At 42.7% G+C, this 27,364-nt stretch overlaps 2 protein-coding genes across 2 annotated transcripts; one reads left to right on the top strand and one right to left on the bottom strand.

The window, feature by feature from the left end:
- Positions 1 to 104: 104 nt before the first annotated feature.
- On the bottom strand, positions 105 to 18,179 carry LOC137132656 (CD209 antigen-like protein C). The gene is made up of 6 exons (XM_067515471.1): positions 18,067 to 18,179; positions 17,768 to 17,869; positions 6,057 to 6,236; positions 5,273 to 5,415; positions 3,700 to 3,809; positions 105 to 3,567 (listed from the first exon to the last, which is right to left on the bottom strand). The coding sequence occupies exons 1-6, from the start codon at positions 18,134 to 18,136 to the stop codon at positions 3,405 to 3,407; spliced, it is 768 nt and encodes a 255-aa protein (XP_067371572.1). The 5' UTR covers positions 18,137 to 18,179; the 3' UTR covers positions 105 to 3,404.
- A 3,387-nt stretch (positions 18,180 to 21,566) lies between these two features.
- Positions 21,567 to 25,651, top strand: LOC137132659 (CD209 antigen-like protein C). The gene is made up of 6 exons (XM_067515473.1): positions 21,567 to 21,734; positions 21,819 to 21,917; positions 22,337 to 22,501; positions 22,621 to 22,763; positions 22,855 to 22,958; positions 24,477 to 25,651. Exons 1-6 carry the CDS (start codon positions 21,671 to 21,673, stop codon positions 24,637 to 24,639), a joined length of 738 nt encoding a protein of 245 aa, XP_067371574.1. The 5' UTR covers positions 21,567 to 21,670; the 3' UTR covers positions 24,640 to 25,651.
- Positions 25,652 to 27,364: the final 1,713 nt, after the last annotated feature.

Here is a 27,364-nt window from a genome sequence, read left to right as displayed (position 1 = left end):
TTGAAAGATCATCTCATTCAAAGTAAAAACTCCATAAGAACAACACTTCTAGTTTTATGATTTCTTCCACATTGATGATACTTTGAATACATGGTAATGCCCAATAATACAACTCAGCAAACATGTCAGTTGGTAAATAAGATATAAAAAAACCTGGATTCATTGATTAACAGAACCTATTCAGCTCAATCTGCCACATACAAAGGACTAGAAAGGAAAAATAGAACACATTATTATATTAGGTGCAGCATTATAACACAGCTGGCAAAAGGTTCTTAACATATATACAAACAAAATAAACTAATCAGAAATCAGGCTGCTGTCCTCCATTTCTGCATGTTTCTTAGCAGGGAACAATGCTTCATTTTATTTTCTCTGTAGCCTGGTGTCCACATGTTTTCTGAGTATCAGAACAGTGCACAGACTTGATTTGTGTGTGTGTGCTCAGACATGTGTGTCTGTGCTGAGATTTGTATTTCAGTGTGTTTGTGTTTCTGTACACATCCGTCACTGTAAATAATATTTGTGTGTATGTAAAATAATGTGCAAATGTATTGATTTAAAAAACTAAATGTAAATGTCTAATTATCTGAGAAAACGCTTAGTCTTTAACAAAGTGTTGGTCTTTTTACGTGAGGATTTTTGCTACTGTTCTGCCATCTGGGAGATTTGATATTGGAAGGTTTTGTTTGCCCTCAGCTTGGGCTCCCAGGCTCAGCCTTACAGGCAGAGTACGGTTCAGCTCACAGTTTGCCTTACAGTCCGCGCTCAGGTTTAGTGAAGAGCACATGAAGCTTCGGGGCCGGTCAGTAAAGCTAGTGCTGAACGGAGGAGCCCAGAGCCGCCGCCACAGTCCCTCAGGTGAGTCTCACCTTTACCTGTCTTTGAGTCGCTGTGGTGTTTTGCTCTTGATTTTGTCCTACTCAGCCAAACAGTGTTTCTAGTGTTTCTGTACTGTTAGCTACAGCAGATAACGTTAGCCGATGCAGGCAGGTCAACAGCTACAGCTAGTGTAGCTAACAGCTAACAAGCAGTGGGAGCTAACTTTACACTAAAAGTGCTGTTCAGTGGGAACTGGACTGGTGCTTGAACAAGACTTTCAGAGGACACATCTTGGAGAACTACAAGCTGAATTCCAGGTTCCACTGAACACCACTTTGAGATAACCATGACCTGGATCACAGAATCCCCACATTTTGTCCTTTCAGCTTATCCCGTGAGTTCAGTGTCGTCACAGCAGATTAGACATTACTATGTGTTGTTATTCCCTTTCTATACCTCAGCTCAGAGACTCTTCCTATGCAAAGTGCTGCCCACATCCTGTCACTGAGCACCATCTCAGGTGGCCCCATCAAAAACCTTGAACTCTAAACTGCTAAAATGTAAAAATGTCTCTGTAATTAAAAACCTGCAGGTACCAGAGGACAATTTCAAATGCATGAAGGTAAAAATTTAACTCAAATACGCAAATAAAACATGCTCCAACTTTGAACCTGAGTTACCAAACTGGCTATAAGCAAAACATACATGAATGCAAAGAGATGAAAAACAAGAGACAAGACACATGAAAACCACAAATATGTAAAAATGTAAAAAAAAGATGAAAATTGACCAACAGTTGTAAGAAGTTATGTGACGTATGTTCTGTGATCAGTGAATTTAATCAAAACCACAACATGTTGGCAACACCTAACCATGTTTACGTAGGGCTGAAAGTAACCCGGATGTTTGTGTGTTTGTGGTCTGGGGACCACAATCAACCAAGAGCTCAAGTGGGAGCAGAACATCAGCTCCCTCACCAAGAAGGCTCAGCAGTCACAGTCTGGTTCACTGCAGCCATTCATCCACTCAGCTGAAGGTTACTGGCTGCAGCCTCCCAATTTGTGTGCACTTTGTGTGTCTTTTATCTTGTAAATGAAACAACCACAGTGTTTGTTCAAATGTCTAAAAACTGTATCTAACTGGGATCTGTCACGGCTGTGAAGTTGCTCCACGTTGCCCCGGTGGTCTTCACTATCTCTTCCCTCGTTTCGGATCTCCCTGTTCCTCTCTAATCAACTCCCCACACCTGTCCCCCCTCATCATATGCCCCGGTTACCTTCTGTGAGCGCTGTGTTTTCTCTTCGTGTTACCTGTTCTCCTTTTTTTCTGGCCACCGGACCCGAGTGTTTCTCAAGGAGCTCTTGCTCTGCCTGACTGCCACTTTGCTGTAAGTGTCTTTTTACTGAACGTTATGTCCATGGATTTTGCGAGATATTGTTTTACTTATGTTTCATCCGTGTTAACCTCTGGACACTTAGTTTGTACTCTGTTCTGTTGATACTTTGAATTTGTAGTCGTTTCTTTGTGTTGCCTTTGTTATCTTTCTTTTTGCCTGATTTTTGTACTAAAAATATTCCTTCAATAAGGCTAATAGGACCTGTTGTGGCCATGTGAATTGTGATTTTTCTGTCGAAAGAAAAAGCTTTTATGATGCCACAAACCCTCTGAAACTGAACTTACTTTTTCCCCCATGGATAATGTTCTGATCTGTATGTAATAAGAGACAGAACTAATGACTGAGTTCTTAATGATTGTAGTTTAGTAAAGAACTGCTCACTGCCAAAACTATAAAATCTTAATATTAAAAATATCTTTATCCAATCATTTCACTTAGAAACTTGACTTCAATAGTTGGTCAAACAAGAGTCAAGTCATTATGGTGACATATGTTCTTCTTGTTGGCGTGATGGCTTTGATTTCAAACAAACTTCTTTCACGTTTTCATTATGGGGTTTGTAGAACTTTGAGGACAATAATGAATTTGATCCATTTTGAAATGAGGCTGTAACAAAATGTGGAAAGTTAAGGGCTGGGAATAGTTTCCTTGTGTGCAGCATAGTAAGTAGCACATCAGTAAACACCACTACAGGTTATTTAGGGCAGGTCTGCCTCTGACTGGCCTGGGTCCTACTCAGACTGGAGCAGTATCAAGGTACTGCAGGATGACAGATTCTCCACCTGAAGGGAGGAATCTTTGATACTTGACACCTCTGCCATGGATATTTAATGAATCCACCAGATGAGTTAGGAATTTAGGGTTGATTGAAGATCACAAAGCAACAACACTCTTGCAAGAGCGTTCAGATCAGTGTGACGAAAAACCTGTTCATGCCCAGATTTATAGAGATTGACCACTTCCTTAGAAATAAAAAAAAACAGCCCCTGTGGATTTATTGCACATAACAGAATGTTCTTCACACCTCTCTAGACAGAACTTAGAACCTCCCCAGTTATGCAGCCATGCAGTCGGTCATATGGCCAGGTTACAGAGAAAATATAATATTTGCTATAAACACAACTAAACAGTCATTAAACATAAGGTCAACAGAAATCTTACTAAAAGCAACTAGACATAATTTACACTAGTGCTGAGCCATTTTCTCACAGATCCAGCGCAGAGAAGCATTACATGACCGATCGTTCCAGTTTTCTTCGGTTTTCTTTCCAGTTCTGATGTGTGCACACTCTTCCTCACCCCACGTCGTGTCTCCACCGCCATTGTCTGGCTGATTTTCTTCCCAGTAACTAAAAAACACAAGAAAAATGACACATATAAACTCTGTCTACTTGCTGTTAACTGCACCTCTTGTTTCTGGGAGTCCGTTGATCCCTCAACTATCTGTGATTGCTTATTCTGTTCAGGGCTGCAAATCCAACCTCCGAGTCAGTGAAGCTCCATCAATCCATTTCCAGGTGCCTTCCTCTTCCCTATCAGTCAGACCAATCCAGCTCCAGGTTTCTGCTGTGGTGAGGCCTGAGAGGAACGTCTGTATCAATGCAAATAAATAAATTAGTAATACAGACTCTGCTTATACTTTTATTTCTACTTTGTAAAGTGAAAAGGACTCAACAGTTTTGGCCACCATGTTCTGAAGCATCGTCCAGGGTTTGTTTTATTTTATTCATTTCGTGTGTGTGTGTGTGTGTGTGTGTGTGTGTGTGTGTGTGTGTGTGTGTGTCCATTAACCTATGGAATAGGTCCTCAGGTTTTTTGTGATTAGTGTCCTGAAAGAGGGATAATTAATACAGGTTCACCAGAAATGTAAAGCTGCACATACTAAGCGTGTGTGTCACTTGTATTTCTTTAATTATTTGGAAAATTAAACGAATCATATTTTGAGTTGCCAAATTTTTTGAATTATAAATTTAGGGAAGATTTATTTATTTGCCCAGTTTTAATATTAAAGTTGAAAATATTTTGGGACGTAGTTGTGTGTTTGTGTTTAATATTCATGACCCAGCGAATAACACATAACAATGTTATTGCTATACAAATAAAGATTTGGTGCTGCTCACACACTGTTTACAGATAGGTAACACAAACACAGGTTAAATACTTATGTGCAATATTACATATTTCTCAGTTTGCTGTATTCAAAGCATTGATTATATTCTTCCTCACTGCAATTTAATGTGAATTTAAGAAGCTTGTGTGCACCCCATCAACTCACTGTATACTTTAGTTGAGAAACTAATTGGCAAGTTACATTTTAATAAATTGCCATATCTAAAGTCCAAATGAATTCTACAGACCTTAAAGAAGCTTACTCATCATGAACCAAAGCAATGAGACAAATACCTCCAGCCAACTATGTTTAGCCTGTGTCAGAGAGGCCAGAAAAATAGACATTGGTGGTCTCACAGCTTCTGAATCACTCTACAGAGCAGAGACACAGATGCCTATAACCATGGTAACTGTACACAAGATGGCGACGCCTGTGGCCTCAAAATTGAGACTAAACTATTACAAATCAAACTATACAAAAAGTTTAGTTTTTAAAGAAAGACTAGAAACCAAAATTAAATTTTTTCAGAAAACTAATTTATAATCAGGTCCCAAAATTTACTGGTCGGCCAATAGGATAGTCTTTTATTACCATTTAGTTTTTATTTTTGGATGAAAAATGTAAAATGGTTTTTGTTTGCAATATTTAGTTTTAGTATTTCAGGAAAAAATGGTCTTGAAATAATTTACATCATAGTTTTGGTTAATGAAATTAACACTGATTACCAACCTCTTAAAAAAACTAATTCTTCATTTCATTTGTCCTCAGTTCTACAAACGTGGACAAAAAAGCTACAGCAGCTTCACAGCACGTAGCATTTCAACATCACACAGACCAGAAACAGACATTTATCCACAACTTCTCTGTAGGTGAACATTCCTTTATTTCCTCAGTCCTCACTCTTTGTTCTGTCACACAAACATGGACACACAAACACACTGCACCTGTTCTTCAGCGCTGTCTACGACCACCAGATCTGCTCCTTTACTGCGGGAGTCCTCTCTGCCTTTTGTCCAAGAACCAGCGTCATTGGAGAGGAAATAGCAGAAACAGCTGAACATTGTCCATCCAGCAGGACAAGTTTTATCTGTAACATAAATCAACAGACATTATTGTGACAACTGCTTATCCTGTTTACAGTGGAGCACATGACAATATCAGTTGTTTCTGTCATGTTTTGCACGTCCACATGAGACACTTTCCTCAGTCACATCATTCTGCAGGTCCTGCTTATAAACAGAAAACAACCTGGATGAGCTGAGATGAGTGACCAAACTGATTAGCTACTACAGCAACACCTGGTAAATGTAATGCATCACAGCTTGCTATGTATGGGAACATTTAGTTGGAGATCAGAGTTAAGCGATGACCATATCGTGGCTGATTGGTGTACACAGTGATCCTGAGATACAGGTATGAATTGGGTTCCGGGTCTTACAATAATTTATTTAATCGATGTGGATTTGATTTCCAGAAGTGTGGGTAATGGGTTGGGTCCAGTGACTAACCTCACCTTGTCCTCTAACACTAATCCACTTTGAGGGAAGAGAATGGTTTTCTATTATAGAATCACTTTTTGGCATCACACCGGCATGAAAACCAAGTACCTTAACATTATCTCACTCTTTAGGGAAAAACTTATATTTGTGATATTTGCGTTTACACAAATTTTCATTTTCTTGCATCACTCAGATACCATGTGCCATTTCTTTCACTGCCCAAACTCACTCTGTCTGCAAATCCTCTCAAACCTGCGTTTGGCTTCTGTCATTTTCATAAGGCTGGAATTCAGCTGGTCTCTCTCTGCACTCAGGGAGGACAGTTCTTTCATAAAGTCCTGGAAACGCTCAGTCATGTTGGTTTTGATAGTGAAGAGTTCTGCTGCTGCATAACGCACTGAGTTATGATCTGAAATAAAGAAGATTGAATATTAGACTATTCAGTTTAATTTTCCTCATGACTACAATACAACACACTACTAAATTATATATATGTGTGTATATATATTTATATATATATATATATATACAGATATATATACTGTCATGGCCAAATATATCAGCTCCCTTGCAATTCTGTCAAAATGCAACCCTTCTTTGCAGTTGCAAAATTGCAATTGCAAATGTTTTAGAATTCACGTACTTGTTGTTTTTGTTTGCACTGGAACAACAGAAAAACTGAGCTGAAAAGTTGATAAAAAAATTCAAACAGAGCTCAAAAATGGACTGGACAAAATTATTGGCACCTTGTCAAAATTTTAAGAAATAATTGCCTTTCAAGCATTTGATTCTCCAGTAATTTGTATTTAGACACACCTGTGGTAAGTTACAGCGCTGGGCAATACAGTAATCACACTTGCAACCAGATAAAATGGAGAAATTGAGTTGACTCAACCTATGTGTTGTGTGTCACACTGAGCATGGAGAAAAGAAAGAAGTGTAAAGAGTGTGTAAATTGTCCAAAAAGATGGACAATCTCAAGGCTCCAACTCCATCTCCAGAGATCTTAATGTTCTTGTGTCCACTGTGCACAGTATCATCAAGAGGTTTACAGCCCATGGCACTGTATCTAACCTCCCTGGATGTAGATGGAAGAGCAACGCAGATTGACTTCCAAACAACTATGTATGGTAGGAGACCCGGGAGGACAGCAGTGCTGACACAAAGGCAAGAAGAAAAAAGCCAGACTGGAGTTTGCCAAAACTTATGTGACAAAACCACAATTCTTCTGGGAGAACGTACTGTGGACAGATGAGACAAAAGTAGAGCTTTTTGGTAAAGGACATCATGGCACTGTTTACAGAAAAATAAATGAGGCCTTCAGTGAAAAGAACACAGTCCCTGCAGTCAAACATGGTGGAGGTTCAAAGATGTTTTGTGGTTGGTTTTCTGCTTCTGGCACTGGATGCCTTGACTATGTGAATGGTATCATGAAATCGCGTGACTACCAAAGATTTTTGGGGCGCAATGTAGTGGCCAGTATCAGAAATCTGTGTCTCCACCAGAGTTGTAATTTGTCCAGTGCATTTTTTGGATTCTGTGTGGAATTGTATAAGATTTGACTCTTCTCTGTTTTTTCTGTTGTTCCAGTGCGAAGAAAAACAATAAGCACGTTAGTACCAAAACACTTGCAACTGCAATTGTCTGAGAGAATGTTGCGTTTTCTGACAGAATTGCAAAGGTGCCAAAATTTTTGGTCATCTAGTTTATGGCATCTAGTTATCTAAAGTAAACATATTGTTAGACAACATATTTCTTATATTTTTATATATAATATCGGGTCGAGGGAGAGTCAGACGTCAGACTTTGTGCCCTGACACTCTTTGTGTTGTTGCTTGGGAAAAACTCTGACCCGGAGCTCCGAATATATTTTCACATCTGCTTCTGTTTGTTTCTTATTGATTTTTATGTAACCTGGTTCAATTAATATTAAATAAAATCTCTGGATTTGAGAAACAAGAAGGTGTCCTTCGCCTCTATTTTGAATACGCTACATAGGCATGCTTGAAGTTGGACTAATTGGTTAGTATCTTAAATATAGCTGGGTATCATCTGCATAGCAGTGGAATTTATGGATTGTTTTCTAATAATGTTGCCTAGAGGTGAAATATATGCAGAGTAAAAAGTATCGGTCCTAACACAGAGCCCTGTGGAATTCCATATTTAACCTTTGTGCACATGGAGGATTCATCATTAACACAAACAAATTGAAGTTTATCAGATAAGATTTAAATCAACCTAGTGCAGTTCATTTAATCCCAATTTCATTTCAAACTAGGACAGGAGATATACTCAACGAGTAAGTGCTGTTTGAAATTTGTTTGTTGGTTTCAGAGGTTTCTGTCATTTCTCTTGAGTCTGCTGATTTAGTCTGTTTTTATTAGAGTTAAGAACTGTAGGTGGAAAGTTTTGCTCTTATGGTGAAGTGGATATTTGGTCTGTTATTGGTGATAGTTTCAGCTTAGTAATCACCCTTTGACCTAACAAAGGCACAAATTAGTTTGGTTTCAACAGGGTCGCAGTTTCAGCTGTAGCCAATTAAAACCATATATAAGGCACCTGTTGGGCTGAAGTGTCAGCCCTTGTGTTGAGGCCTCCTTGTGTGAAGACGGACTGTGTAAAGAGTAGTGAGTCCACCTGCACGAGTCGATCGAGCAACGACATTGAAACGCACTTTTTTTCTAACTTCTTTTACTTCTTTTACTGTTTCTTCACTTTGTATCACCTGTTCTCCTCCGCAGAAGCAGGACATTGTCCTGCAACAACATGTTTCCCACCTGGGCACCCTTACTCGGACCACTTTGCCACCAGCCTCTTTTTCTCTTGCCCTGTGGAACTGTCAGTCTGCAATGAACAAGGCCGACTTCATTCCAGCTTTTGCTGCACAGTCAGCTGTTCACCTGCTTGCACTTACAGAAACCTGGATCCCACCATAGAACACGGCCGCCCCAGCTGCGCTCTCCGCAAATTTTTCTCTCACATGCATCGCTCATCAGGTCGGGGGGGTGGGACTGGACTTCTCATCAATGACACCTGAAAGTTACACTATTGTACACCTGCACCACAGACAACATCGTCACTCCTCTGCACTTATCGGATCATTTCTCCATTCAACTCACAGTCTTTATCCCTAGACCTTCGCATTCTCCCACCACACTTGTAACATTTCGTCGTAACCTCAGGTCTCTCAACCCGGACCGATTCTCTTCGCTCGTCTCCGCAACTCTTCCCCCAACATAGGACCTATCCATCATCGATGCAGATGCAGCCACTGACAGCCTCTGCAATACACTTTCATCGTGTATTGGATTGTCTCTGTCCCATGTCTTCGAGATCCACTCGTCCCGTTTCTAATCCGTGGCTCACCGACCAGATCCGTGAGCAATGCACCACCCTCAGGAGTGCTGAGAGGAAGTGGCGCAAATCCAACATTCCATCTGCCCTTGCTCAGTATCAGGATCTGCTTGGTTCTGTTTCGCACAGTGTCACCAGGGCAAAGATTGAATATTACCAGGAGCTCAGCAAGGACCAAGCTCAGCAACACCTCGCACACCAGAAAGCTGTTCTCCACTTTCAAATCACTCATCTAACCACCTTCACCTCCGCCATCTACCTCTAGACGATGACATCCGGCTAACTTCTTCCAACGCTGCATTGCTCTCATCATTTTCAACTCTAACTGAGGACGTATCCGCCCTCCTCCTCTCTAACCATCCGACCACCTGCTGTCTGGATCTGAACCATTCCAATCTCCTTCAAGCAGTTGAACCCTCACTAATGCCAGCTATTACAAAAGTCATCAACACATCTCTCACAACAGGCACTTTTCCGACCTCACTCAAGCAGGCCCAGATTACCTCACTGCTCAAGAAGCCTTCTCTTGATCCCTTAGTTGTGGAGAATTACAGGCGCTGGTCATATTTTGTCTTGACTACTGCAACGCTCTGTTAATGGGGCCACTGGTATCCACGGTCAAATTCCTTGCAGATGATCCAAAGCGCGGCAGCTCAACTCATTTTTAATCAGCCAAAAAAGACCCATGTCACACCACTCTTTAGATCTCTGCACTGGCTTCCTGTAGCTGCTCACATCAGCTTCAAAGCTCTGTCTCTTGCTCACAGGGTGGTTAACTCAACAGCTCCTGCTTAACTCACTCATTCAGGTCTACAATCCTTCCTGTCCGCTGCGGTCTACCAACAAATTACCTTAGATGGTCCCAGCACCGCAAAGAAGCAAAACCGATGATCCCACGATGGTGGAATGAGCTACCAAACACTGCACGCTCAGCAAACTCACTCCCAATATTCAAAGAACTGCTGAAAACAGAACTCTTCCGGATCTTCCTTTGCACTTAAATCTATTTTTTTTAAAAACTGCTCTCTCGTACTTGCATCTCGTGAGACACTTTTCTGATAGGACTTTGCTTTAATGTTTTCTCCTTGACTTAGATTTCTGCTTTTCACATACCTCACTTGTAAGTCACTTTGGATAAAAACATCTACTAGTTGACTAAATGTAAATGCAAATTTCATGTTCTACTCTATAATAAAATGTTGTGATATGTGGTATCAAATGCAGCACTAAGATCTAGTTCTAGAGACTAGCTCATTATCTGAGGACAAGAGAAGATCATTGAGGACTTTTACCAGTGCTGTTTCTGTACCAGTGCTGTTCATCTGTATGATGAACTCAAAATCCTGCCTGAAAGTCTACAAACATTAATTATTCCTGTACAGGTGGTCGCATAATTGCTTTGTAACTACATTTTCAAGGATTTTAGAAAAAACCTGGGTTTTTTAAGTAGTGGTTTAATAAAGCCAGTTTCTAAAGATAGATTAATGATATCTAACACAAACATATCTGTTAAGGGTGAAGGTTCCTTGAGCAGTGTAGTTGGAATAGGGTCTAGCAGACAGGTTGTTGGTTTATAGATGAGGTAATAGTTTAAGTTAGCTCAGCGAGATCTATGGGTACAAAGCAGTCTAAGAGGGATTGGGGTCTTACTGATGATTCTAGCACTGTTGTACATGAAGTAATATTTGTGGGCAGGATCTGGTGATTTTTTTCCCCTAATAGCTACAATTGGTTACCTTAAGAGAGTCATGAAGTCATTGCTGCTCAGAGTTAAGGGAAAACTAGGCTCAGCAGAACTATGGCTCTTAGTCAGCCTGGCTACAGTGCTGAACAGAAACCGGGGGTGGTGTGGTGCTTTAGCAGGTGAGCACTCCTGTAGAGTAATGGACACGTGTTTACATGTCTGTAGGTAAATATATGGATTCAGTCATTCAAGACATGTTGCAGTGGGATATAACCCAAATATCAAAGGTTTCCTTCAAAATGATTTTGCAGTTCTTTTGCTTATTAGCCTGTTAGGAGACAGGGTGACTAAACATGTATGAAACTGTAATGTTATCACGTCCCACGTTAAAAAGGCAGAAAAACAATCTATATGTCCATCACATCATCTCACAAAGTCAACATAACACAGGGTTATGACAGCAGCTGTGTGATAGATCACATTTAAAACTAGTTTTCACCAAGAAGTTGTTAATGTATCCACAGACAGTAGGATTCAGTACTGTGGACTGGGGATGAGGACGACACTTTGCAACGCCTGTGTCACGTTAAGGTTAAGGGAGGACCCAAGTGAAGAGACTGTAAGAGGGATCGCAAATAAGGGGCTTTTATTGACAGATGTAAGTGGTGAACAGGACCAGCACACGAAAGGGGTTAACTTGACAACAAGAGGGGAACAGAATTACCAGAATAAACACAGCTAAGGCTCAGGGGACAAGTTAAACTTGGAAATGAAAGAACTAACAGGCTACTGAACTTCTGGCAGGGTGGGTGGCGGGGGACCGGAGGCGGGCTTGAAGCCCTCCAGGACGTGACAGGAGACCCAGCAGGGAGCCGAGCAGGTGGCCGGCGGCGACAGGAGGAGACCCAGCAGGGAGCCGAGCAGGTGGCCGGCGGCGACAGGAGGAGCCCTCCGGGGGCCGGACGGGACGGGAGGCCGGCGGCGACGGCAGGAGCCCTCCGGGGGCCGGACGGGACGGGAGGCCGGCGGCGACGGCAGGAGCCCTCCGGGGGCCGGACGGGACGGGAGGCCGGCGGCGACGGCAGGAGCCCTCCGGGGGCCGGACGGGACGGGAGGCCGGCGGCGACGGCAGGAGCCCTCCGGGGGCCGGACGGGACGGGAGGCCGGCGGCGACGGCAGGAGCCCTCCGGGGGCCGGACGGGACGGGAGGCCGGCGGCGACGGCAGGAGCCCTCCGGGGGCCGGACGGGACGGGAGGCCGGCGGCGACGGCAGGAGCCCTCCGGGGGCCGGACGGGACGGGAGGCCGGCGGCGACGGCAGGAGCCCTCCGGGGGCCGGACGGGACGGGAGGCCGGCGGCGACGGCAGGAGCCCTCCGGGGGCCGGACGGGACGGGAGGCCGGCGGCGACGGCAGGAGCCCTCCGGGGGCCGGACGGGACGGGAGGCCGGCGGCGACGGCAGGAGCCCTCCGGGGGCCGGACGGGACGGGAGGCCGGCGGCGACGGCAGGAGCCCTCCGGGGGCCGGACGGGACGGGAGGCCGGCGGCGACGGCAGGAGCCCTCCGGGGGCCGGACGGGACGGGAGGCCGGCGGCGACAGGAGCGAAGGCCCTCCGGAGACCGGAAGGGAGGCCGGCGGCGACGGCAGGAGCGAAGGCCCTCCGGAGACCGGACGGGAGGCCCAGTGGTGAGCCGGACGGGAGGCTGGCGACGTCGGCTGATACCCGGTAGTGGAGGGCTGGTAGATTGACCAGAAGGAGTGTTGGCTGGCCCGGAACCAGGAACAGAAGCAGGGTCAGGAGTGGGCCGTACCACGGCTGGAGCCGTGGTACAGGAGTCGTGGAACAGGAGCTGGAACAGGAGCTGGAACAGGAGCTGGAACAGGAGCTGGAACAGGAGCTGGAACAGGCCGTACCACGGCCGACCCAGCGCCTGGAACAGGAGCAGAGCCAGGCCGGACCACGGCCGACCCGGCGCCAGGAACAGGAACAGAGCCAGGCCGGACCACGGCCGACCCGGCGCCAGGAACAGGAACAGAGCCAGGCCGGACCACGGCCGACCCGGCGCCAGGAACAGGAACCAGAACAGGAACAGAGCCCGGACCAGAGTCGAGGCCGGGCGAGGCTGCGAGCGACCCGGAGGCAGGTGCCGTAGCAGGACTTGTGTCGAGGCCGGACAAGGCATCGAGTGACCTGGAGGCAGGTGCTGTAGCAGGATCGGCATCGGGGCCCGGCGGAGCACTGACCGGTCGAAAGGCAGGCGCCTGAGTAGGATCAGAATCAGGAGCTGGACCTGGGCACATAGAAACAGGACAAACAGAGATGGGAGAAACGGTCGCCGACCTCGGCGCCGGGACAGGGAGAGGAACAGGAACCAGACGAGCGGTCGCCGACCTCGGCGCCGGGACAGGGAGAGGAACAGGAACCAGACGAGCGGTCGCCGACCTCGGCGCCGGGACAGGGAGAGGAACAGGAACCAGACGAGCGGTCGCCGACCTCGGCGCCGGGACAGGGAGAGGAACAGGAACCAGACGAGCGGTCGTCGACCTCTGCGCCGCGACAGGAACAGGAACCAGACGTGCGGTCGCCGACCTCGGCGCCGCGAGAGGAACAGGAACCAGACGTGCGGTCGCCGACCTCGGCGCCGCGACAGGAACCAGACGTGCGGTCGCCGACCTCGGCGCCGCGACAGGAACCAGACGTGCGGTCGCCGACCTCGGCGCCGCGACAGGAACCAGACGTGCGGTCGCCGACCTCGGCGCCGCGACAGGAACAGGAACCAGACGAGCGGTCGCCGACCTCGGCGCCGCGACAGGAACAGGAACCAGACGAGCGGTCGCCGACCTCGGCGCCGCGACAGGAACAGGAACCAGACGTGCGGTCGCCGACCTCGGCGCCGCGACAGGAACAGGAACCAGACGTGCGGTCGCCGACCTCGGCGCCGCGACAGGAACAGGAACCAGACGAGCGGTCGCCGACCTCGGCGCCGCGACAGGAACAGGAACCAGACGAGCGGTCGCCGACCTCGGCGCCGCGACAGGAACAGGAACCAGACGTGCGGTCGCCGACCTCGGCGCCGTGACAGGAACAGCCAGAGCAGAATCACCAGAGGCCGTGTCAACTCTCCCGGGGGGTTGGACCGTAGTGGCGGCGTCGACTCTCCCGGGGGGTTGGACCGAGGTGGCGGCGTCGACGCGACCCGGAACAGGAGCAGGTGGAGTGGTGGCTGACCCAGACCTCTGGACCAGATCTGGGCAAACAGGGACAGGTGCAGAGCCAGGGCCGTGTGAGATGCTGACCCGGCCAGAGGCAGGAGCTGGGACAGTAGAGGCAGGTTCAGGTCCAGGTAGAACCACAACATGGACAGGCGAGGGGATTTGGGCCCCCAGCATGGCCCGAAATTCCCTTAGACTGCCCAAATGCATGATAGCAGCCCCCATTTCCCGTAGCCATGGCCGGGACAGAATAAGGTCCTCCATACGTTGAACAATAGCACAGCTAGAAGCAGGGTCGTGGAGGGAGGCCTTTAGCCTTACCTTGAGTACAGTCAGCAGTTTGTCGATCAACTCGAACTCCGCCCTCTCCCTAGCTTCCTGGGCTGACATAGCTGGAGTGCTAGATTCAGAGGTGGTGCTAGAGAGAGGTTGCTTGCTTGGGGTTTCGGAACAGCTGCCGTGCTGGGCCCTTCGACGTCTTGCTGAGCGTCTCCTGTGCATGGAGGGCCCAACAACCTGTGGCTCTGTGGAAAACTGGTCAGACTTGCTCGGGAGTGAGTGGGGGAGAGCGTCAACCGGACATGAAGCCAGCCCAGAAACAAGAGCTGACACCTCAGGTATAGATTGAGTCGACTTTAGGGGAGCCAAAACAGGAACAGGTGGGCCGCAGACCGGCCTAAGGGCAGGCGGTGCTGTGGCAGACTCTGGGGTAGAGTCAGGGACAGAGGGCGTGTCAGCCGGCCCGGAAACACCCTCAGGAATATTGACAGACTGAGGGAAGTCAGGGACAAGTGATTTGGTCTGAGGTTTGGTGATTCTCCTACACCTGAGGCCCTTGAAATAATAGGGATCAATGTACCTAACCGAATAACGAGGACTGGGGTCTTCAAAAAAGTAATCTTGAGAGTCTGATTGCTCCCTAACCTGAAGCCATAACTCCCTTGCCTCAGACAGATTCATGGTTTGCCTCTTACACGTCTCAGGGTCCAATTTTTGGCCAGATCCTACTGTCACGTTAAGGTTAAGGGAGGACCCAAGTGAAGAGACTGTAAGAGGGATCGCAAATAAGGGGCTTTTATTGACAGATGTAAGTGGTGAACAGGACCAGCACACGAAAGGGGTTAACTTGACAACAAGAGGGGAACAGAATTACCAGAATAAACACAGCTAAGGCTCAGGGGACAAGTTAGACTTGGAAATGAAAGAACTAACAGGCTACTGAATAAATAAGGCACAGATAACCGTTAAACCACTAAAGCGGGTAAACACAAGGGTAAGGTTAAGGGGACTAAGAAATATCAATGGACGAACTACTGAACAAAGGATAACACGTAATAATGAATAAAGTAAAACGGAGCACAACTTAAACACACTGGAAGGGAACAATACCAAAGTAACAGAGTTGGGGGAGCACAAACACAAGGACTAAGGGGAGGCAGTCACAAAAACTCAACATAAAGCACTGGCAAACTGAAGAGCACACGAGCAAACCTATACATGAAAAAACCAGGATAAAACAAGCGGAGAAAACTAGGGACTAGACCAAAATACTGAATTAAACAAAAGGCAAACCTCAGACCAAGACCACACAGGAAACACAGAGTCCAGGATACCAAAGTCCAAGATGCTGGAGTCCAAGATGCTAGAGTCCAGATCTCCCAAGAGTTCAAGAAACATAAGTTTCAGGCTTTACCAAAAGTCCAGAGTCTACTGTGGGGTTGGTGAGGATAATGACAACGAGGAAGACAGTAACCACAATGGCAGAGACCACATTAACAACAACAAGGATCTGGCAGGGGAGTGAAGGGAAGACTGAACTTAAATAGAGGGTGGGACAGGTGCAAACAATGAGGGACAACGAGGGTAAAGCTGGGTGAAAAGAACCAGGGACAGGAAGTAAGGAGAAGGGGCCACAAAATAAAAGTCCAGGGACAGGAAGTGCAACAAGATCCTGACAGCCTGGTGGTTTAAAAGACGAACCACAGGTAGGATTTAATGAGCCTTTTTATGAAATAAACACACCACATTCATGACGAAATGCCCCCAGTAGGATACCGCAGAACCCATGACACGTTCACTGACTACATCCGTACATGTAAGTGGGTTTGCTGAGTGACCACTCAGAATTGACTAATCAAGTTTTCAAATTTATGTAGGATTCATCAAGTCTTTGACGAGCTACTTGGAAAGTGCTCGTGAGATGCTTTGAAACCCGACATGTAGACCACTCCTGGTCTACATGTCGGGTCCATAGGTCCATAGGTCCATAGGTCCCACATCCTCTGTATGTGACCCTTCACACTGGGGTTACTTGTATAGTAGTACAGTATAGTTCCCTATTTTCATCAGTCGTCCATGAATGTCTGAGCCGGTGTGACACTTGTGTTTTCAACTCTCATTAGAATCGAGTAAGGTAGGTAGCATTAAGAGCTTTGCCTATATCTATTACTGCTGTCATAGTCTTATGGAAATCAAGCAAATAAATGATACTGCTGTATAAACAAAAACACCTGCTATAGTGACTTTTAATGTGACAATCCATGTTTACTTTGATGAAATAGTTTGATTGTGTTAAAATTTAAGTGCAGATGAACTTTCTGTTTGTCTGTTGAATAGCTGGATGAATTATTCCTGTTTAAGTTAGAACTTTGTCTTTTTAGTCAATGTTGCAATCTTAAATCTTATAGATTGTTCAAAATAAGCAACAACAAGAACTGCAAACGTTTGAAATTTTAAGACTAAATTTCAAAATATTTGTTCCAGTTTGTCTGGTTTTATAGTCAATGATGTGTTTTTACAGTTAAAACATTTGTGCCAAATGTAAAACCTAAAAGTAACATATTAAAATCTGAGTCATAATGTTTGTATGAGGACCCAAAAGCAACGCAGTGAGAGGGATGTAAGATATAAGTAATTTTATTTAAGGAAACAACAAGAGATGAATTAAACAGAGACTAGGCTTGGTAAACAGAGAATACAACTTTTTACATGAACAAACTCAAAGTGGGGAACTAAAGATCACTCAAACAAGGACGACAAAACTACCTAAAGGATTTTTACAGATTATAAACAGAGACTATAAAGGGGACACAAATCAGAAAATAACTAATCAAAAGACTGGGTCAAAATAACAGGTGCATCTGAATGGAAACCAGATGAGGAAATGTACGTGAGCACTAACTAAGCCGGTGGAGAAGTGACATGACAAATAAACCGGGTGACAACTGGTTTAACAACGAAAACTATGAGACAGAGCTAAAATAAAGACAAAACAATAACCAAACCTCAGACCAAGATGCCGGTAACAGAAATCACCTGAACAGAGTTAAGAGCCCAAAAACCATAGATGCAGGTAACAGAAGCCAACATGAAAAAGTCCAAAAACCATGAGACAACTAACCTGGAGGACAGGGTAACAGAGACAATGATATGACAGGGGACAAAGGGGAGAGCTTGGTTTAAAAAGGCAGGGGAACAGGTAAAAACAATTGTGAATGTTGACGAGTGGTAAAGGTGGAGAAACAACCTCGGAAAAGGAGGTGGAGAAAAAGGGTACAAAATAAAAGACAGGAAGTGAGTATGAGGGCCAGATCATGACACAAACAAGATTTTAAAATGTCTTTCAGAATGGAATAATGCTTCTTAAAATCAAAAGTTGAATCAGATTTTAACTATAAAACCAGACTCACAGTGGACACCGAGGCTGATGAGTCCAACCAGCAGGAAAACACTGAGCAGCCCCAGACAGAGAACAGCAGCTCCATAAAACCTCCTCTCTGAGCTCCTGGGACCTGAACAGAAAAAGACCAGTAAACACAGTCAATGATGTGACAGTATGACCAGATGATCATGTATATTTAGACACAGCTCAGTCTGCCACCCTGTGTCCTACCAAACATACAGTCAATGATTCATTAGTAATAACAGATGATAACAGATTCATTCTTCACTCTGTGTGTCAGCATCAATTCTGATTGAACATTCTCACCTGTCTGATTTGTTGAAGATCTCGAATGAACAGACTTGTCATATTCAAAGTTGACATATATTTCCTCCATGAATCATAAGGTGATCAGCTCTGCAGCTTTGACTGCAGTTCATGTAAGTTATGAAAGTTGGTTTTACTCTTTGAAGAAGCTGAGCTTCACAGGAAGTGACAAGTTGTGAGCAGAAGGTTTCTATACTAAGCAACATTATTTGAGACACACCACACTACATCTAGAACTGAATTGGGTAGTTTTCTGTCTCTGATGACAAGCAGTCACTGTTAACAAACACACAAATAAATAATCCAAATCCATCATTCTATCATCTGAACCGCGATTTTGTCACAGAAGGCTGGAGTCTATCCCAGCTGTCATAGGGTGAGATGCAGGGTCCACCCTGGACAGGTCTCAAGTCTGTCTCAGTACCAGCACAGAGAGATGCAGACACACAACCATTCACACTCAAATTCACACCTATGGGCAATTTAGAGTCATCAATTAAGCACATGGAAAACATGCAAACAAAGAAAGGCAACAGCCAGCTGGGGACATGAAACCCCCAACCATCTGGCTGTGATGTAGCAATACTGCTAAAACAATAAGCTATTTAGTACCTCAGCAACTTCCTCAGAAGTTAGAATTTAAATGCAGAACTTGACAGTTTTCAGTCTACCTGTGAACCTATAATAAGGAATAAGGAATCCTTATTTAGACAGAGTATGAGCTTCACCCAGCTTTATACAGTATTATCATGTGGTCCTACTTTCATAATTAACTGTATTTACTGGTATTTTCTATGTCCAGGTCCAAGATTCCCAGAGAAGAGGAGGTTTTATGAAACTGTGTTCCTGCTGGCTGGACTCATCAGCCTCAGTATCCACTGTGAGTCTGCTTTTCATAAGTAATTTGTTCCAAACTATTTGTGCTGTTGTACAGGTTTAATTGTGATGTGCAGTGGTCTTAACTGAATTTAATGTCCAATTTATACAGATGTAGGCTTTTAAAGTGTCCTTCTTTTTCACTGAGGTATGTTTGCAGTACACTACTGGTAGCGATGTATCAGGAATGCAGAGCGTTTCAACCTTTAGGCATGTGACAAGTCATGTGGGCATTTATTATGCTATCAAGAGTAAATTTCCTCTACTAGTTTGCCAAATGTGTGCATTAGTTAAATAGATCATATATCAACTTTATTTATATAGCGCGAATTCACAACATAGTCATCTCAGGGCACTTTTACTTAATAAAGTCAATACTATAAAGATTGGTAGAAGAAACCCAACAAACTCCCCTTGAGCAAATCCTAGGCAACAGAGGAAAAGAAAAACGTCCTTTAAGAGAAGAAGCTGTTGGGGGGTCCCCCAACAGTCCCCCAACAGTCCTAAGCCTCTAGCAGCAGAACTAAGACCTGGTTCAGAGAGACTGAGCCACCTCTAACCGTAAGCTTTATCAAAAAAGAAGGTGTTAGAGAGGGTGTCTGCCTCCCGAATAGAGATTGGGAGCTGGTTCCACAGGAAAAAAGCTTGATTCTTATAAATTAGTGAAACGCAACTTCCTTTTTAACTTTTGTGATGCCTGCACCTGCTGTAGTGGAATTTTTGTTGTATGGTCCATTACTGTAAATTCAGATGTTAATAAAATACTAGTTGAAAAAAAAAGCTTACTGGTTCATTAGTGAGAGCACTAATGAGTTAAAGTGAAAGAACTAGTTAACTAGTAAAGGCCAAAATGCTCACTAGTTAACTAGCTGAAGCCTTTTTCACATTACTAGTTAACTAGTGAGTTTCAAAATAGAAAAGCATCTATTCGTTTTCTTTAATGCCTCACAGACCCTACTAGTAGGTTTAAAATATCCACTGGTTAAATTGTTAAAACCAAACCAACCTTGAATAAACTGCACTACTAGATGTCTGCACACAACTAACTAACTACTGAAATATCAGTCCCTTCACTAGTTAACATGCATTTGCAGCACTGCATTAGTTAATTAATTAAGTGCAGGTATCAGCAACTGCACAGTTTCTCACTGGTATGAAGCAGATGCCAACTAGCAACTAGGTTAGTTATTATAATGAGTTTTTATTTGTCACAGGCTGCTGCCATGTTTTCTGCACATGAGTGACTGGTTTTGGTGTCAGATCAGCTGGAGCACTTATCTGCAGCCTCTCAGTTCAACACTGACTATGCATGAAATAACAAATGATGAATTAAAAAACGAGTTACAAACTAATTTTCATTATAATATTAGAGGCAGCTGTAGCTTAGGAAAGTTCATGTTGTGTGCTAACATGTTGTCTCTAAAACTGCCTGAACATGCAATCAGCTTCAGGACGATGCTATTTTTGGCTTTAGCAGCTCAACCCCCTTTACCACTGCTGACGCTGCGGAGTGTGGCAGGGTAAAAGAGAGATAATCACCATGGAGTGATGCCTTCTTGTTGTTAAATCATCTGCCCACAGCTGAATAAAATAGAAACTAACACAAGAGTTCTGTTATGGCCCTGTACGAGTCTAAATAAGCCTCTTTACCTTTCACACATTTCACGCTGTGTATGTGTTTGTCTCTTTTCTCTATTTTCACACTGTACTGTTTCCTCCTCCATTGTGTCAGTGTCATGATTCTGACTTTCTGTTTTGAGAATGCAGCTTGTTTTTATGACTTTTTATGATCTGTTAGTTGATTTGCATCTTACTGCTGTTGCTGTGTTATCTGTTTGTTCATTGCCGGTCATTTGCACCTCAGGCTCATTGTATAAACTACCTGATCTCTGCTGTCTGCAGTCCTAGTTCTTGGTCTTGATTGTCTAAACCAGCCTGGATTTTGACCTATTTTCGTCTGTGGCAGTGAATTCTATTGGCTGATGAGTTGTGTGTAGGAAGGAGGAAGTGGACATTGTTAAAATGACACTTTACTACGTCGGCGTATCATCCACTTCTCGTGCTTCAGTTAAATATCAATAATACAGAACAACACAGAATCCAAATCCAATTATCCAGAAAACAGAGAGCCAGAGGCAGAGCTCAGAATCTGTAATAGTCAGGGATTCAGAGGATCAGACAGTCAAGCAAAAACTCACATTACCGAGGTCTTAAGCAGAGAAGGCAGATTAGGAGGCAGATTACAGATTATTAGCTGATTCCACTGTTCAATGGTTATGCGGTCAGTGTCAAAAGCTTGGTTAAAGACTGACAATATTTCCACTTAATCCCTTTGCCAGTCTCATCAGTTCACCTTATATCATATATGAACATACTCAGTACCGAGCTAAGGCAACAAGTAATTAATCAAGTAATCAACAAGATAAAAGCAACAGCACCACTCTGCAGGAAGGAACCATGTGTTCTGCAGTCGATACAGATTAAAATGTTTAGATAAGAATATTACATAATCATACCCAGGCGTGTGTGTGTGTTGCTTGTTTTGGTGGATTGATTTCCTGCTAACAACTGATGTGATGAATGATGGATAATTAACACACAAACTATATGTTGATGTGATTTCCTGTAAAATTTCAAAAGAACAGAAGTTTCCTCATTTACACGTAGCATCACTTCTGCTGCAGAGCTGATCTTCAGTAATTAAGTTGCCATTTACTTTCTTCCAAACATGCAGGAGATGAATGTAAATGCTGAACATGACAAGTTTGATGATTCAAAAATGTCACAAACAGGTAATTTAGTATTATACAGACACTGAAAGACTAAAATATCATTATTACTGTTGTATCATATTCACTGGTCTTTTCTCTGTTCAGGTCCCAGGAGCTCAGACAGAAGATTTTATAGAGCTGTTGTTCTCTGTTTGGGGCTGCTGAGTGTTTTCCTGCTGGTTCGACTCGGCTTTGGTGTTTACTGTGAGTCTGGTTCACAGGTAGTTTTTTACTCACTGTTATATCTCAACCGTATTCTCGTCTTATACTGCTTTTGAGTTTTTAAAATTCCAATTACATTATTTTTATGTTGAGCAATGAAAAAAGTAAAACAATATCTCATGTAAAACTTTGTGATATAATTTGATGATATAAACTGTGTTAAACATATTCGTTTCAGTGATGCACTATTACAGTAATAGCAGTAAGAATTGCATCTGGTGCCCAAAATATTTGGCTCAAACTGTGCGTGAGCTTCTATGCTGCAATTTTAACATGTGGTTTTGCTTTACAAATAGAAATGTATATGTTTTAATTCTAACTGAAAACAGAAATTGAGAAAATTATTCATGTCATGTAAAAATATAAAAATAATGTGAACTTCGTTGTTTTATCTGTTTCAGACCGTAACTTAGATCGAGGTTCAGCTGCAGATTTTTCCATTATAAAAGACAACCTGACCCAGTGTCTCCAGGCCATTGATAAGAAACTCTCCGATGTGTCTGAAGAGAGAAACCGGCTGAATGTCAGACTCACTGAAATGACTAAAGCGCTGAACAGGCTTCAGAGTAAGTACACACACAGTGTAAGGTCACTGTGGTGAACATAAAAGTGAGCACCACCACCATAAGTAAACCAATTTAGTATGTTTGAAAAGTATGTTTTACATTTTTAATATATGTTGCAGAGAAAACGTGTCCTGCAGGATGGAAAATTTTACATTTTTCCTGTTACTTCATCTCCCGTGTCTCTGGTTCTTGGAAAAGAGGCAGACAGGACTGCAAAGACAGAGAAGCAGATCTAGTTGTGATAGACAGTGCTGAAGAACAGGTACAGTGTGGATGTTTGAGGACACTGAGATCAATGACAAAGGTAAATGTGAACACTAACTTTTTAATAATTTGTTTTTGCTTTCATACAGAAATTCATCTCAGGCTTCATCACCGTAGATACCTGGATTGGTTTGACTGACAGTGAAGAAGAAGGCACCTGGAAATGGGTTGATGGATCTTCAATGACTCTGAGGTTGGACATAAATTAGTTTCAGCAGCACAAACTGTAGCCTGTAACAGGAGCATCCTTTTGAACCAGCACCTTACTGAAAGAATTTCAGTGTGAATCATATGAATAGAGAAAAACAAACATATCTTTGCTCTGCAGTAGCTACAGTGTCCTGCAATGGTGGCAGACGCACAGTAGCATCTGTAAACTCAATATTCAAGTAGCCTGAAGATGCACTTGTTTAAAAGTAGAAATTCACTAACAAATACATTTCTGTGATTATCAGTCTGAGTTACTGACAAAGAAAAAAAAGAATCTGTTTGTATTTTAAACACTTCAGTAAAAGTGCTAATAAACAAATATACTTAAAGTACCAAAAGTAAAATAACTCATGCAGAAAGAGATGACTAAATTATAATTATTCATGCATTAACAGTAAAAATCACTAATGTTTCAGCGGGTAAAGATGATTTTAACCACTTTATGTGCTGAAAACTCTCTCATCCATAATAACACATCATCCTTTATAGGTCATTTAATTCGGTTTTACCAATTTGCATCTGCAATGTAACTATGACCACATCCATCCAATGTTTTTTAAGTCTTAATTTTACTCTCTATTGTTGTGACATATCACTACAGCAGTGTAAAACATTTCAAGAATAAAATCCGTTGGGAAAAAGTGTTTGGGCACAAGAGATTTACACTAACTTACAGACTGATAACAGAAAATTCTTTCTGTTATTAGACCTGTTCTTTTATTATATTTGATTTACTAGATAAATGTCATGTTTGCAGCTAATGCTGCAGATAATTAAGAAACAAAACAAAAAATCTCCCCGAAGCTCCACACACATGAAAAAAGTAAAAAAAAGGACATATTCTGTTTAGTACCAGCTAGTAATTACACTTAGAAATGTAGTTAGGGAATTTTTTAAACGTGCTTTGAAGATATTGTCAGATTAACAGTGTTTAGCTGTGCTAACAATGAGTTTATTAGTAGTTAAAATCACTAAAATGATATATGAGCATGTTCTGTTGGGTTTGAATGTTCATGTTGGACTTTATGTGAATGCTAATAAAACCGTGGACGTGCAGTGATTCTACAAAACATTATCACCACAACACTATTTGTGTCAATATTATTAGAGATACTTTGGACCTATTCTGTATGTACTAAATATTTTATTACATAGTTTTTATTATATTAAGTTATTAAAATTGTGTATTTAAATATATTTCAGTGCACTTTAATGGTGTCGCAGAATAGCAAAGTGAAGTCCAGTTAAGTGTATTTTAGTAGATTTATATTTGCATTTATTGTAAGTATGTCAAAAGTAGAACATTCGAAATCCATTTAACATAATTGAATGGAAGAACATATGTGTTTTAATTTACAAAAGTACACTAAACTTGTTTTTAATTAGGTACTGTACCTTTATCCAGACAGAAGTCAAGTGATAAGCAACAGTTACTTACAGTTTGCTTCATTTTAAGGCAGCAGTCATTACAGTGTTGTGATTCTCTTGTTTTATCTGTTAGTAACTGGGAAAAACAGCAGCCTGACAATGGTGGTGGAGACGTAAAGTGGGGTGAGGAAGACTGTGCACAGATCAGAACTGGAAGGTACCCAGAAGAAAACTGGAACGACCGGTCATGTGACGCTACTATGAACTGGATCTGTGAGAAGGCGGCTCAGCTGTAGTTTACATGTATAATGCTTTATCATTCTGCTATTTTTCTAAAACTAAAAACAAAATGATATTATTCCTGCATTAACAGTGAACATCACTAATGCAGCGGGTAAAGATGATTTTAACCACTTCATGTGCTGAAAAAAGCGACCGGCCGCAGGTTTGAATCCGACCACCAAGGGCTGAGCCCTGATAAAATGGGAGGGATGTGGCAGGAAGGCCGTCCGGCGTAAAAACGTGCAGAACACCTTTCACTGTGTCAGCGACTGAAGGGAAAAGCCGGAAGCACTTTTTGTGATGTCATGCTAAAGAAATGATGCAGCATTGGAAGCAAGACATAAACTATGTTTTTGGAACGCGGCCTTTTGTGCAGCAATTTTTCTAAACTTTCTGATAGTCTACCAAACATTGGGTCACCAATAAACACCATAATTAACTGTCTAATTTTGTGTTCTCACGTCTTTATTACGTGTCTTTTATCTTGTAAATGAAACAACAGCAGTGTTTGTTCAAATGTCTAAAAACTGTTTGTGTGTAACAGGGACCTCTTGTTACCATGTGAATTCTGACTTGTGTGTCAGAAGAAAAGTCTTTTATAATGATGCCACAAACCATTTTAAGCAGAATGTCAAACTATGTTTAATGTGAATGAAACTGTGTGAAGGCTTGTTGTGTAGTAAAGAACTGTCCACAGCTGAAACTTCCTCAAAAGCTAAAGAAGTGTCAGACTGAAACCAAAAACCAACAAGCCCTTCATCACTTACAGGAAGTCCAGTCAATGCTGCAGAGCTGATCTTCCAGGAGACAGTTGGTCACTTTACGAGCAGTTGAGGAAATATGTGTCAGTGAGTGTCTGTTCACTGTCAGCCCGGATAAGTTGACTTTGCCTAATACATCTTATACATCTCTTTGTCACGTCCCTACTTGTCCTCTACACTCAGGTGTGTTCACCCGAACTTCATTAGTTACTATTTTATTCTGCCCTCATCATCTGTTTGTATCACCACCAGCTTTCATCACCTTCAGTCCACCGTCTCAGATTATCAGCATGATGAGATTTTCTTTTGTTTTCTTTAAATGCATCATCTTTTAGGTTGGTGACAAAGTTTAGTCATCAGTATAAAAACCTTTGTTGCCAAACACACATGTAAAAACTCTGAAATAAATGTTCTGTAGATGATATTTAAACCAGTCACATTTCATAACAAGCAGCACCATTAAAAAACTGTCCTCAAACACCTGCTCCAAGAAATATGCACAATAGTCTAAAAAATAGTCTGCATTACTGAACAACAACAAGCTTTTCTATGTGTCTGAAGAGAGAAATCAGCTGCATGGCAGCATCACTGAAATGACTGAGCAGCTGAACAGGTTTCAGAGTTTGACCACAGTGACTCAGCTCTGTGGTTACTGCCCCACACTGTAAGATCTCTGTGGTAAAATGATGAGCTAATCTATATTTTAAAAATCATCTAGATCAACATATTTGTTGGGAAAAGCTACTGTGTGTGAAATACTTCTGCTAAATCTGCCATTGAGTTTGTACAAGTTTAAAATGTAAGACTGTGTGAATGACCTACATCAAATGAACAATTTGTCATTTAGTCAGAAGATAAAATGGAAAAATAAGTTCTTAGTCAGAGACTGTGTAGAAAACCAATTCTGTGCTGATTAAGTGTGTTTTTACTTTGGCACAGACTGACTGACTAATTTTTATGTATGTTTCAAAGAAAATGTGTCCTGCAGGATGGAGCATGTTCAGTTTTTCCTGTTACAGGACTTGATTTCCTGTAAGTCTGGTTCATGGCAAAGACAGAAGCAGATCAAGTTATTATAGACAGTGCTGAAGAACAGGTACATATAACAGGTGGAAGAGATTTCTACATGTCCATCACAACAACATGACAAAAGAGAACCATCCTACTTTCGAAAGAGTTAATTTCACAAAAAAACACAGTTCTCTTTCCCTGGTAGTAGAGTTTCCTAATAGAAAGTCTTCTAAAGATCTGAAACTCGAGTTTGAAGGGTTAACAGTGAGGGAGAGGTAGATTAAATTCACTTTCTGGGGTTGAAACTCCAGACATCTGTGAATTTGTTTCGTAACATGTTTAAAACTTAATTTGAAATGTAAGTATGGTAATGTTCTCCCCTTAGATTCTATTTTTTGACAATTTAGGAATATGTTTCATAATTTTCTAGACCAATGAGATTCGGCAGTTCTATTATCAAAACAATCATATAACTGCTCAAATAAAAGATTAAAAACATGAAGCTTAAGATAAAATCTTTGTATTTGAATTGATGGGGGAACTGGGGAAAGATAAATGGGAAAGTACAACTCAGACCAGATTGGGCAGATAGATGGTTTCCAATAAACATCTACCACAGTGTGTTTGCAGTATTTCTGTGGACGATGACTTGCAGTGAGTCAGTTAAGAGGGAACAGCACGCTGTGCTTCACTGGTGTCTGTTAGTGTAGAGTCCTTGCTCTTTATGTATGTTTATGTAATAGTTAAGGTTCTAACATTGGAGGTTTGTTATAATAGATGGTTATCAGGATAAGAAAACTGCTAAATCATTTCCCATTTGTCATTTGAAAAATCATTTTTCACTTTTCCCGCACTGTTGTCAATGTATGTAAATGCTACATACAAGTTAGATTTACAGGAAATGTATCAGCAGCCAAAATAATTTAGGCTTAATATGTTACTGCCTGCTGTGAAAAAGTTGGGCTTG

Source organism: Channa argus, chromosome 9, assembly GCF_033026475.1.
Source record: "Channa argus isolate prfri chromosome 9, Channa argus male v1.0, whole genome shotgun sequence".
Classification (NCBI taxonomy): Eukaryota; Metazoa; Chordata; class Actinopteri; order Anabantiformes; family Channidae; genus Channa; species Channa argus.
This window is presented reverse-complemented; position numbering and strand designations above follow the sequence as displayed.